The 13,061-nt window shown below is 41.8% G+C and overlaps 2 protein-coding genes across 2 annotated transcripts; both read left to right on the forward strand.

Moving 5' to 3' along the window:
* The first annotated feature begins 1,639 nt into the window (after positions 1-1,639).
* Positions 1,640-4,031, forward strand: LOC104967837 (G-protein coupled bile acid receptor 1). Its single transcript, XM_010797366.1, has 2 exons — positions 1,640-1,764; positions 2,602-4,031. Exon 2 carries the CDS (start codon positions 2,638-2,640, stop codon positions 3,658-3,660), a length of 1,023 nt encoding a protein of 340 aa, XP_010795668.1. The 5' UTR covers positions 1,640-1,764; positions 2,602-2,637; the 3' UTR covers positions 3,661-4,031.
* A 6,653-nt stretch (positions 4,032-10,684) lies between these two features.
* Positions 10,685-12,560, forward strand: LOC104967838 (keratin, type I cytoskeletal 18-like). The gene is made up of 6 exons (XM_010797367.1): positions 10,685-11,041; positions 11,160-11,242; positions 11,327-11,483; positions 11,567-11,728; positions 11,818-11,943; positions 12,327-12,560. The coding sequence occupies exons 1-6, from the start codon at positions 10,685-10,687 to the stop codon at positions 12,558-12,560; spliced, it is 1,119 nt and encodes a 372-aa protein (XP_010795669.1).
* The last annotated feature ends 501 nt before the right edge of the window (positions 12,561-13,061 follow it).

Below are 13,061 nucleotides of genomic sequence, written 5' to 3' on the forward strand. Positions count from 1 at the left end.
AGTCAATGAAAAAAGTGTAAGCCAATATAGCTAGAGCCGTGTTTTAGCTTACGTTAGCTAGCTTGACAAACAATCTTTGAACTCCTTTGCGAGCTAGGGATTCTGTTGAGGACTTTAAATTAATCATATCACATTAAATGTTTCCACTGTGTATACAAAATAGGATTAGATAATGTGCTGTTCAGTAGGACCCTATGTTCCAGGAAAGCCTAAATGCTCCATCTTCTCCTTTGTAATGTGAAGATGTTGTGGTTTCACGTCCAGCTTGTCCTCCCTGCGTAGTGTCTTCCAGACCTCGGGAACGTATTTGTTTAAAAGCCATTATCTGACTGCAGCTCGTCCATCTCAACCAGCACCAGGTCTGCTCCAGACTATCAGTAAAGGAGTGTTTCGTGTTTGGCTCACAGAACAGGTCACCACCGGCCCTCCATCTAAAGCTGTGTTTAAATACAAGATGTGTGTGACGGCTGTTATGAATTCAGACGTACACACTCTCGTAAGCAGTCTTTGTATACGTTAGGGTCCGGAGCAAATTTGTTTTAAACAGAATGGTATGGCTGTTTTTGAAATGTGTTTGTAAAACTCAAAGCAGGTATAAAAAAAACTAGCTTGGCTCTTAATTGTGTCAAATAAAAGTGTATACATGTGTTTATGTATTTAGTCCAACTATCTAAATGTAAACAATTGGTGGAAAACATTAGGCTAATTGTTTTCTAGCTAAGAGAGCTAATGTTAGCTTACCCCAGTGGTTCTCAAAGTGGGGGGCGCAGAGGCATGACAGGGGGGGCGCGAGAGACCAGGAGGAAAAATGGTTATAAAAAAAAAAAAACATAAAAAAAAAAAAAAAANCGTCAAGCTACCCCACAGCACCCCCAAAATAGAATCTCTGGCGCCGCCACTGAGCCTGACTATTTGTGTTGGGGGGGCCCGACTTTTTTTTTCCTCCAAAGGGGGGGCCTGACAGAAAAAGTTTGAGAACCACTGGCTTACCCTAACCCTAACCCTACATTTAGTTTACTTGTCAGAACCGTTTGACCATTTGCGTATAATAAAACCAATGTGGCCGGGTGGTGTGTTTAAATATTATTATTTATATTAAATTAGAGATTTAAAAGGAGATAAAGGACCTACAACACCCCCAGGAAATAGACACAAGGCAATGTTGCAAGAAGTGGTGAACTTGGACAACAGTTTGTTGTAAAATGTTAAACACTGTCTTGGTCTGTAAACTAAATGTGTAACTAAGGGAAAAATTGATGTATTTCACAACTTCTTGTGTCCATCACTTAATTTTCTAACTGAGGTTTAAGTTGATCATATTTTATAAGCATCTGGGGGCCATTATGGAGGGTGTGAATTTAAACCTCATGTCAGGTCGATACTGATGTTACCCAGGCATGTTCTTCAGGCTGCAGTGGTAATGCATTCATGGACAGTAGGGAACAAAGGCTGCAAGACAAAGTCAGTAGCTGAATGGTTAGTGGACACTGATCCCAACCTCAGCATGACCAGCTGCAGGAAACGAGAGATATACGCCTCCTCCTTCTCCTCCTTCAGTGTGCACTTCCCCTTTAAAGTATCTGAGAGACACTCTTGGCTCCTCACTCTATCTCTCTGTGACTGTGTGGTCAGGCTGCTGTAGCTGAAAGGATCTTAAAGGATAAAGAAGACACTCCTGGACTCCATGGTGGTGGTGATGCATCTCCTTCTTGTACATGTGATATTCAAGGGATTTTTCCAAGGATATATGACTGGATCTAAAAGGTAAAAGTCTTCCAAGATTTGTTCCTTTTTGTTTTAAATGGTTCATATTTGGCTATTTGTTACTGGTGCTAACAAATGTTGAAACGCGAGCTTTGTATGGTGAAGCAACATTTTATCTCGTGAAAAAATGTTGCTTCACACATTCTCTAAAGGAAGTCTAATTTCACAACAAGATAAGATGAGTTAAATGATAAATCCCCACAAGAAGATCCAACAGAACATCAATTAAACCAAATAGTAAATAGCAGTTATGTTGAAAAATCATTTTGTTTCTGTTTTTAAACCTTTTAAAGACTTGTAAAGGTGAAAACTGTAACAGGACTTTGGTTCTATAAAACTCCCTGTTGTGTACTGACATTTGAAATATTGTCAATATTTATTTGTACCACCAAAATATGTAACTATAGAGATTTTCACATAAACTGACTAGTTTCACTGACTTGTTAAGTGTTCTCCTGTATCACGTTTTAAAATATAAAAGACACAAAGCGTTTGTAACTTTAGAGTCCCTGCTGATGAATTATTGAATGAAAGTGGCCTCACGTCCGTTTATACGTGCTCTTATCTCGGCTGTTTGTTCACTAAAGGGTTAATAGTGTTCAGTTGACAGGATATGATAGAAAGGAAGTGTGTAGGCTAGTGCACGGTAACTGTCCTGACACAAGAAGCTCATAGCTCACTATTTTATCTCAACTTAATAAAGGAGTACTTTAAGGAACCAAAAGTGAAGGTAATTATTAAACAAATGCATATTTTCTTTTGCATTTTAGAAGTTTTCTTTTAAACTGTAGATAGGAATATCTTTCTTTATTTACCAATGCATTTCCGCCCTGCAAGGTTGATGGGAGTGGAACCAGTCTGCAGATTTCTCACATGATGGACTGCAACGACTCCCATGCTCTGCTCTCTGGAGAGCACCTCATCTACGCCATCACCATACCCCTGTCCACCTCCATCATCTTGGCCAACCTCGTCATCATCATGGGCATCGCCTGGAACCGTCAGCTCCACAACACGCCCAACTACTTCTTCCTCAGCCTGCTGGTGGCAGATCTGTGCACGGGGGTGGCGCTGCCTTTCATACCGTTAATGGGTCTGAACCGAGAGTTGAGTTTCAGCTCCTGCCTGGTGGCTCACATTTTCCCAAACTTCCTCTTCCTGGCGTTCCTTTTGAATCTGGTGATGGTCCACTATGAGCGCTACATCTGCATCGTCGACCCCCTGCATTACAACAACCTGTGGATGCACCGCAGCTTCCCTCTGGCGTTGCTTGTGGTTTGGACGCCTCCACTTCTGTACGCATCTCTACCTGCTTTTGGGTGGAATAACTGGACAGGGCCTGATTGGAACGGCTGTTGTGCAATTAGCCAAAATACAACTCTACTTTCAAACTGTTCAATAAACAGACCAACGTGCTGCTCGTACAGGCGAGTATTCCCCAACGCTTTTATCTACTTGGAGGTGTATGGACTGGTCTTACCTGCTATTCTCACCATCGCTGGCATGACTGGCCGTGTTTTGTGGATCACCCGAGGCCAGCTGAAGGACATCTGTCGCCTCCATCGCTCAGTAGAGAGGGGAAGTCAGGCCTCGGACCAAGAACAGAGGCTTAACCTGCGTTACACTCGCTGCGTGGTGGCGGTGTCTCTGACCTTTCTGGCATGCTGGGTACCCTACCTCATCTACATGCACGTCTGCATCGGATTCTTGATCAGCGACACCAAGAGGAGCTCCACCACTCACATCGTGCTGTCGTGCGCCGGGATTGGAAGCATGGCCGTGGTGCCGCTGGTGCTCGGCCTAGTCAACAGGCAGTACACAGAACCTGCATATAAACTTGTCCAGAAACTCAGAGACAGGTGGAGGACGCAGGGGTCCGAAGAAGTGGCGGTCTGAGAAGAAACTGATGAATATTTATGAAGATGAATCTGTTAGAAATTATGCTGCTAGGGTTTGTTTTCACAGTCGGCATGCTATGCTCACAATGCTAACGTGCTGGTTTTTAGCAGGTGGTATGCTATACATACATAAGACTATACTCTTATTTCTCCTTGTCCTGCCTGTGCTTGTTATCAGTTTAGATCTTTTCCAAGTTTCAACCACCTGCCAGCAATGTTTACTCCACTCGTGTTTATCTACTGGTATGCAAGATGAAGAGGGGAAAGGGATGCACCCAATCCAGAGCTGGCCCGATCCATTAAGCGACATAAGCGTCCGCTTAGGGCCCCGCAGCCACTAAGGTCATAGTTAGCTTAGCTAAGCATCAAACTAGCACTGAAATATATGGATGTTATGTGACAGTATTTCTGAGAAAAAGTCAGCTGAAATGGTGGCATAGTTGCCACTGCTTTAGGTGTCAACAGCATTTTTGAACGTATTTGCAGCAGTAAATGTGGCTGTTTGGCCACTGACGTTGCCATAAAAACACCTGAATTTAAATGTGCAACCTATTTTTGTGACAGATTTTTGCAAGAAATTATAATTCTTCTGAATGATGTTCCTATTGACAGCTAGTTTCTATTTGAATTTTATGAGATGGACAGCCAGAGAGAATAAATGAAAAACAGTTATGAAATACTATATGACAGTAAAGCAAGAATACAGTTTAAGTGATTTGTAAAATATCCATAAAGAAAAAAATCTGTTTACAGTTCTGTTTCATATGGCTGTTGAGAGATGTATCCATAGATCTCTTAATGTTGCTCTCAAAGTGCACTAGATTGATGCTTTTAACTTCAATATAAATAAAAAAAAATCCCCCCCCCCCCCCCCCATTTACATCATGTTCAAATGGATAGGATACTAAATAAATTTGAACACATCTTGTGTCCATATCTTTCTGTTTTGGTGGTCACGCCAAAACCGTGCACGTGCATGCATGCGCGAGTCATAGTGAGTGTCTGCATTTGTGGTGGGGGGGCGCCAGCTAAAATCTTGGTCAGGGCCGGCCCTGGGCGTAAACCATGTGTGCATGTTACAGTTGCAAATTAGTTTCTGCTATATTTAGATAAACTGTTACAGGAAGGTTAAATACCTGTAAAAGCTGCTTTTAAATACTGTTTGATGAGCTGAAACTGTATTTGTTGTAAAAATCCATGCAAGGGAAATTAGATTTTTATTTGAGACTTGATTAAACATGCAATACATGCTTTTTGTTTCCCTAATTAAAGTCTAGTTTAAAATGTGTACATACGGCACAGTATGTGGGTGGAAATAGACGAGCTGAAGCAGACTTTAATCAAATTATAAAGCACACAGTCTGAAGTGCTACGGGACATTAGGAGAGATGGGATATCATGAAGAGGTCAGGGCACACAGACTGTATGTCTTTTGTATATCCTGCTTTGCTTAAACTACAGTATGTTCCAGTAGGCTTTCCACATCGGAATATTGTGTAGCCTACTCGTGTGTCAGGAAGACCGAGGAGAACCGGATGAGACTGTCCGGGTCCGGCTCTGTTTGACTGAAGCTATCTGTATCAGGTGGAAAGCAACTGACAAACAAACACAGTGTTCCCAAACTATGTCTGGATTCAGATAGGGTAGAACATTAGCTATAGCTTAGCCTGGAAAGAGGGATTTCAACTCTTTTCAATATGTATACTAAGCTAAGCTAACAAGCTCTTGGCTCCAGCTACATATTTAGGCGATTTGTGTGATATCAATCTTCTCATCTTACTCTTGGCAAGATAACAAATGTATTTTCCAAAATGTCTGACAATATATTCATGTTACTTGAAAGGAAAGAGAGCAGATGTATTGTTCATGGCACTTTATTTATTAATTGTATTATAGTGCAAGTCAGCCTAAAAGTAAACTCTGTAATGCCTTCAGATTTTCAAAAGGCATTTTAAGCATCCAGTTCTACTCCGGATCATCTTAATGAATATTCTTCCCAATATTGTGGACAAACAGAACAGAAACACTACTTTATTCACCTGTTCTTTATTTTAGTGTTAAATGTATCAGCAAACTTTTTTCAGCGTTTCGTTATCACGAATACACAATCTTATTTTTGCTCACAAAGTTAGGAGAGAAACAACTGAATAAAGCTGACAAATACACAAAAACAACCTTTGCAAAGGCGAACAAAGATAAGAAAACATTTTTTAAAACACTGCCACATGGAACTAAACAAACCATCTCAAACAAGCACGGATTCTAGGAAAAAACGATCAACCTGCCAAGAAGCTTTTGCACACAGAGCGTAAAGATAAAGTATTGGATTTAAAGAGAAGTTCACAGTGATTTGAATTTCTTTGATTCACATTTTACGGACAGAGGTGTGGTAGACAGTCCCGGTCAATCTTCAGAGTAATGGGAGATTTCGGACACCAGTATTCCGGACTCCACCTCCACCTGGATCAGCAGGCGTTTCTTCGAGGCCGGGATAGCACTTTCTCTCGGGACCTCGGAGGGTTCTGGGGCTCGTGGTTTCTCTGGAAGGTGTTTCTTCGATGGCAGGTGAACGTCTGCGTGCGAGTAAGGACTTGGATTGGTTGGTTTGTTTTTTTAGAAATCTAAGCAAAAGGGAGGTTGTATTTTAGTTGAAAACAAATCTTGAATCTATCAGAGCATAAATTGGGCAACCTCCACTTTTTTTTGGTGCACATTTTCTGCATTGCTTTCTGTTATATCGAAGGATTCAGTGGTGTAGAAGCAACAACATATTTCTCACCTGGGCGACGCATGAGGTTACTCATTCTGCAGAGAGACGGAGCAAAAACAGAAAGAGTTGTTAGTGCAATAAATAATGCATTGTGGTATATTTGATAACAAACATGATCTCACGTGCCTCTGCTCCTCGCCCTCCAGCAGCTTGCGGTAGGTGGCGATCTCGATGTCCAGAGCCAGCTTGAGGTTCATCAGCTCTTGGTGTTCTCGGATCTGTCCCGTCAAGTCTTGTCTGACCCGCCTAGAGGCCTCCTCCAGATTGGCGATGTCCCCCCGAGCCTTCTCTAAGTTTGCGTTGCCACTTTGCTTCAACTCAGCGATATGGCTCTTCAGGGACTCTTCCTAACATAGAAACACAGTCAAACAGAAAATCAGAGGCTAGGCTAGATGTGCGATTAAACCTCCAAGAGTGCTTGTGATCACAACCTTTCTTATGAGAGCCTCCAGGTCCCCGTTGAGCCTCTGGATGATGCGCACCAGGTCAGCGATATCCCTCCTTAAATCACGCACTTCCTGCTCACGCTCTCCTGCATTTAGGACCAGCGCATCCATCTAAAGAGAGGAAGAAAGTACATTGCCCCGATAAATTAAAATTGAGAAAAGACCCCTTAAATTATTACTTCTGGTGATGTTAGAGGGGGGGAGGACAAATTGAGGCTTAAAAATATGAGAAGACTGATCAATACCTCCATAATCTTCAGTGTGGTTAGCTATGAATCTTCCAAAACTTCCAAACACCTTGTCCTGGACATAGTTTCTACAGCATAAACTGTGCAACAGTACAGTAGGCCCGCACAAACTGCAGAACACCGGGGCTTTGGGAACACTCAAAATTACTTTAAATGATTTAATTCCCATTTAACCTGTTAAGGGGCTTCCCACCCCCCCCGTTTTTTTTCTCACGAAACTGTATCTCAGGGCTTCTTAAAATGTAATAAACTATGCATGTGTCCTGCTCATTTAACAGTAAGAAACTCAGCCAGATGATGTGAACCATGTTTACCGAAACAAAACACAAGTCTCACAAGAAGCGTCTAAATGAGCCCTGAGCGAAAAAATGCTAACGCACTCTAGGTATAAATCAATCGATATAATTATCGGATATGCACAAACATGCTTAGCTAACAAGCTGAGATTCCACAGATTCTAGAAATATAAGTATCATCACTGAGTGATCAGAACTCGCAACAGGGGAAGCAAATACAGACATCACACGACGTAGCTTTAGGTAGCAACACACAGAGATATGCTCACCTTTTGCTGTTATTCTGATCAAAAACGAGAAAAGCGCGGCTGAAGGTTAATCATAGGTTAATCCAATGTGTCTGTCACTTTGAAAAAAGTATTGATAATCCATAATTCCATTTTTATGTCAAAAACTGAGTTTTCATTAGCTGCTAATGATAGCTTCCAGAGTGAATGACAGCTTCCTGTTTTGTCTCTTTGGATATGAGTCCAAACAACTCACAGACTGAACTGGGCGCTGACGTAGGCGCCCTGTGACCATCAGATTTGACGACGCTGATTAGCTGAAATTATGTTTTGGCGGTATAGTTTAAAGATAGCAACAGTTGGCTTCTGCTGCACTTGTTGCACTCTTTTCTGGGCGCTGTGCAGAGCGCCCAGACGAGAGAGGGTAAGGATACACGGGCAAGGCCAGGCAGGAAACCTGTGACTTATCGGTAACTTTAGACATCGTAACACAATTTTAAACGAGACTTTATTGTAGATTATACATTTTACTGATACCAATTATATAATATTTAACTTGTTTATTAAAAAATAAAAAATAAATAAAAAATATATTTTTTAAATATGGGCCGGCCGCCACTGCATTGAACCATTCCAGGTAAAAATGTTGTGACAATACTACGTACTGGCTATGTAGGCCTACTTGTTGTCTTGGGTATCATCTTCCTTTTTCCTCACCTTTTTCTGATTCCACTGCTCTGCTTCGTCCCTGCCACGGGAGGCCAGATCTGCATACTGATTCTTGACACCATTAATGATTTCGTCCATATCCAGGGATCGTTTGCTGTTTTCGCATAAGACCACTGACTCGTTCTGGACCTGCGACTCCATCTCCTTGATCTCCTGCAGGAAGCAGACATGGGTACAACAAGGTTATTTATTTAAAACTCACTTATTTTATGTGCAATTAAAGACAAATAGTATTACCTCATCATAGCCAATCCTGAGGAAGTCCAGTTTTCCCATCAGGTCTTCCAGCTCCAAAGCCAGATCTACTGCATCCAAGTGGCTCTCATCTACTTCCTGTTAAACACATATTTTTTGATTAAATATTGACATTTGTTGACTGACACTCTGTAAATCAAACTTTGGGAAATTGTGAATATAGCAGAGTATTAACTATAATCTTTCTAAGGTTCCACACTACCTTTTTCTTGATGATAAACTCGTTCTCCAGATCAGCTTTTTTTACAAACTCAACTTCATAACTGAAACAAATAGAAATATTGCATGAAGATTCATACATAAATCAGGACAGCTTGTATGTGTCCTTGTGTTTAGACATAATTCAGGACCAATGGACATATTCAGATTTAGTTTGACCCCGCTGACCTCTTCTTGGTGTCGTCAACATCTTCCTGGTTCATGAGCAGCTCAGCCTTCAGTTTTTCTTGGTCGTTGAGCAAGTTCTCGATCTGCTGCTCCATCTCGTTTTCCAACTGCTTGACGATTACGTTAATTTTTCCATCGTAGTCCTCCTTCTCCATGAGGATCTTCAGTTTTGCGTTAAGCTTTTTGTTCTGATCCTCCAAGTTCTTTTTCTAAGACAGAGACAGACCAAGTAGGGGTCATTGTATGCCTCTTGTTTTTCGGTCCAATGTATAAGGAAAACACTTAATATGTTGTATCAAAGAGGCAAACAAAACAGAACAATTGGACAACAGCTACTTTGCACAATTGTAATATACTGTAAATCTATATTTAATATAAAAGTATTAAAATGTAATCAGTATTTGCACATCTATGACAAGCTGGAGCATCACAACATAAAGTTAAGGGGAACAGGTATGTGCCACGTATGTATATTATGTATTGAAACGTAACGTTAAATGTCAAGTGTATGAGTACCCAAGTTACAGTGTGTCGACAGACCAGTCTTAACGTTATCTAATTGTCCACAAGGGGGCGTCCTACATTTACCTCTAACTTTACATGCAGAGAAGCTTGTAAAAGGAGGCACTTTTCATGGCCTCAGGTTACAGAAATAATAGCAGCAGACAGAGAAACAGGTCTTAGATAATATTACATACTCTACAAAGTTTTTGTTTTTTTAACTTGTACTGTATATTGATTTGCTTGTATGAATGATATCGAAGTTGTGTTGTATTTAAAAGAGTGTACGATGGGTACAAAACGTAAAAAAGTATTACTTTCTCTTTGAAAAAAAAGAAGCCCAAATGCATTAAAAATAGGATTTAAAAATAACATGATTAATAAGATTCAACTAATTTGGCGTATATTATATGCCGTATGATCGTATCATTTCGGTATTAAAATATAGTTTAAACTAAACAAATGTTGTATTTTCAGCCTTTTATTCAGTTAACATATGTCTTTTAAAGCGTAAAATAAAAAAGCTAGGCCTATAATTATTTGAGCTGTAAAATAAATACAAATAATAAAAGTCATTATTATTATTAGTTTTATTATTACATAATAATAAAACAATTATAATTGACATACCTTTTCGATCAGCCTGACAAACTTGTCGTTGAGTCCCACCATGTCATCCTTCTCTCTGGATTTGCCCGACGTGTCGATCTTGTTGCTCGCGGTGCTTTTGGTCGGCTTGCTCCCGGGAGTGTAGGACTGGCTGCTGTAATCTCTCGTCTTAGACATATTGCTGCTGGTAAGAGGGAGATGACACTCAGAGGAAGATCAGGTGAGCTATGAGAATACCTGCAGTCCTCAGGATCACCTGCTTTTAAGGTGAACAAGGACCACCCATCCCATCCCAAAAACACTGCTTGCGTCCAATCCAGAGAGGCCAAGTGCACAGTTACAGTGAGAAAAATAACAAAGTCGACATGAAAAACTTGAATTTTGAGTGTAAACCAGTTTATCCAGGAGTGGTGCTGGCACCAGGAGCCAATGGCATCGCTGGGGGCGGATTTACGCGTAAAAAACAGGTATAAAACCCACCTGTCTCCATCACATCCAAAATCTGAATCTTTAGCCTGAAACGCTCCGTCGCTGTCAGCTATCTCTCAGAAGTCATGCCTTCAAACACCTCAGCCAGTATGTTCGGTGGAGCCGGGGGAAGGGGCTCCAGGGTGTCCGTGGCGAGTCTGGAGGGGTTGCGCAATGTGCTGCGCAACGACACGGAGAGAGACTCGGCTCCGGCCCCTGCAGCCCCCCTCGCTCCGGCCGTGCCTGTTGTCCCCGCGGACGACAAGAAGACTCTGCGGGGTCTGAACGACCGTCTGTCCGGGTACCTGGGCCTGGTGAGGCAGCTGGAGCAGGAGAACGGCGACATGGAGAAGCAGATTGATGCGATTTTGACCAAGAGGAAAACACCTGAGGGCCGCAACTGGGATGAGGTGGAGAAGCCACTGGACATCCTCAAGAAGCAGGTTAGTCTTCAGGTGTATTCCTTACCTCATTTCTTTGTAAAATAATATTAAATTAAATACAGTCTTTTTCATTATAACAATATTACTTGTAATATATATCATGCATTTATCTCCATAGATCAAGGAAATCACCATCGACAATGCCAAGCTGCTGCTCCAGATCGACAACACCAAACTGGCTAATGATGACTTCAAGAACAAGTGAGTTTAGTGCTAGATTGATTTGATATCCAATAATCCTGATTGGTCAGTGTGTCGGTGTGAACTTCCTCTCCCCGTGTGTAGGCTGGAGGATGAGAAGAATGGAAAGAGGGAACTGGAGAATGACCTGGAGGATCTGAAGAAGACCATCGAGGACACCGGGCTGAACCGCATCCAGACCCAGAAAGAGATCGACCTGGTGAAGGAAGAGCTCGACCGCCTCGAGAAGGAACACAAAGAGGTGAGGAAACACACACTTCAAGATCAAATAACAACATTTCATTATGGAAAACTGAGTGTAACTTGTGACTGTGGCTCTTGTAGGAGGTGTGTGCCCTGCGTGAGAAGATCAAGGACTCCGAGGTGACAGTGGAAATCGAGTCCCAGGACTCCAACCTGGCTGAGATGGTTAACAACATCCGCGTCCAGTATGATAAACTAGCAGAGAAGAACCTGAAGGAAACGGAGGACTGGTACCAAAACAAGGTACGTAACCTGCCATGTAACCTCTTTAATGTATCTTTCTCTAATCCTCTGTTGATCTCATCATTACTGTCTCATTTTGCTTCCTCCAGTTTGAGACCATCAAGGTGGTGGAGGCACAAAACAACGAGGACCTGAACTCTGGGAAGTCCGAGCTCAGAGACCTGCTCAAACAGAAACAGTCTCTAGAGATCAAGCTCCAGGGAGGACACAGCAAGGTAACCACACACAAGACTCACGATCACTCTGCAGCTTTAGCAAGGGATCAGTCAAACAGATGATGCCAAATTCCTCAAACCATTTAAAGCAATACTTCAAAAACATTTAGAAAATCTTCCCTTTGCCACAACAGGAATGGTAACTAGGGGTTTCTATATAGTGCACCTATCCTTTTCACAAGCATTCCTCACTGACCTGTCATTACACTGTACATCCTGAACCTGACAAACACTGTTCCTCTGACACAGGGATCTGCTCTTACATAACTAAACAAACAAAAGAAGATCCCAGTGAACTATTCTATTCAGGATTTGACACTTGGATTTTCAGTTTAGGATTTGAGGCCCAAAAAAGGTATCAAAACCATGTCACTTTGTTTCAGATCCGTCATCTGGAGGAGGCCGTTGCCCTCACCAAATTTGAGAACGGCCAGCATCTGGCCCCTCTCAACAAGGTCATCCTGGATCTGGAGGCCGAGCTGAAGGAGGTGAGGGCCGAGGTGGAGCGCATCGTGAGGCACAACAAGGACCTGCTGTGTGTGAAGATGAAGCTGGAGGCGGAGATGGATAACTACCAGAGGCTGATTCATGGCATTACAGCCGACCCTGCAGGGTGAGGAACTCTTCCTGATGATCGTGTGATGTCACAGAGTTAGACGGGCTCAAATAAAATCATCTGGTTGAGAACGGTCTCCAGGGGAAACTTATATTATGAGTAAAAATTAACATAAAAAAGTGGTTGAGATTCCATGAACCACATAACAGACTTCTTATACTCCACTGCCAAGTCTTTCCATATACCTTTACTTCATCCAGACAGCAATATGAAAAATACTATTTAAAAATATGTTTGAGTTAACAAACAACTTCTACCATTATTTCCACTGATGTCAATTTGAAAAGCTCATTTTATTCAAAACAACATATTTGTTAAGCCTGGCTGTAAAAAAAAGCTGCAGCCTGGCTTTCAATCAACCAATCATCACCTCTTCAGAGCATGTTATGTTCTACTTAGTGTAGACAGGTATCATCAAGGCTTTACCGGGTTCTATTTTGTTACTAAGCCAACCAGCTACCTCTATTTTCTTAGAAATAAAACCAGTAAATACATCTGAAAG

This window comes from Notothenia coriiceps, unplaced genomic scaffold (genome assembly GCF_000735185.1).
Source record: "Notothenia coriiceps isolate Sejong01 unplaced genomic scaffold, NC01 NC01_scaffold00037861, whole genome shotgun sequence".
In the NCBI taxonomy this organism is placed as follows: domain Eukaryota; kingdom Metazoa; phylum Chordata; class Actinopteri; order Perciformes; family Nototheniidae; genus Notothenia; species Notothenia coriiceps.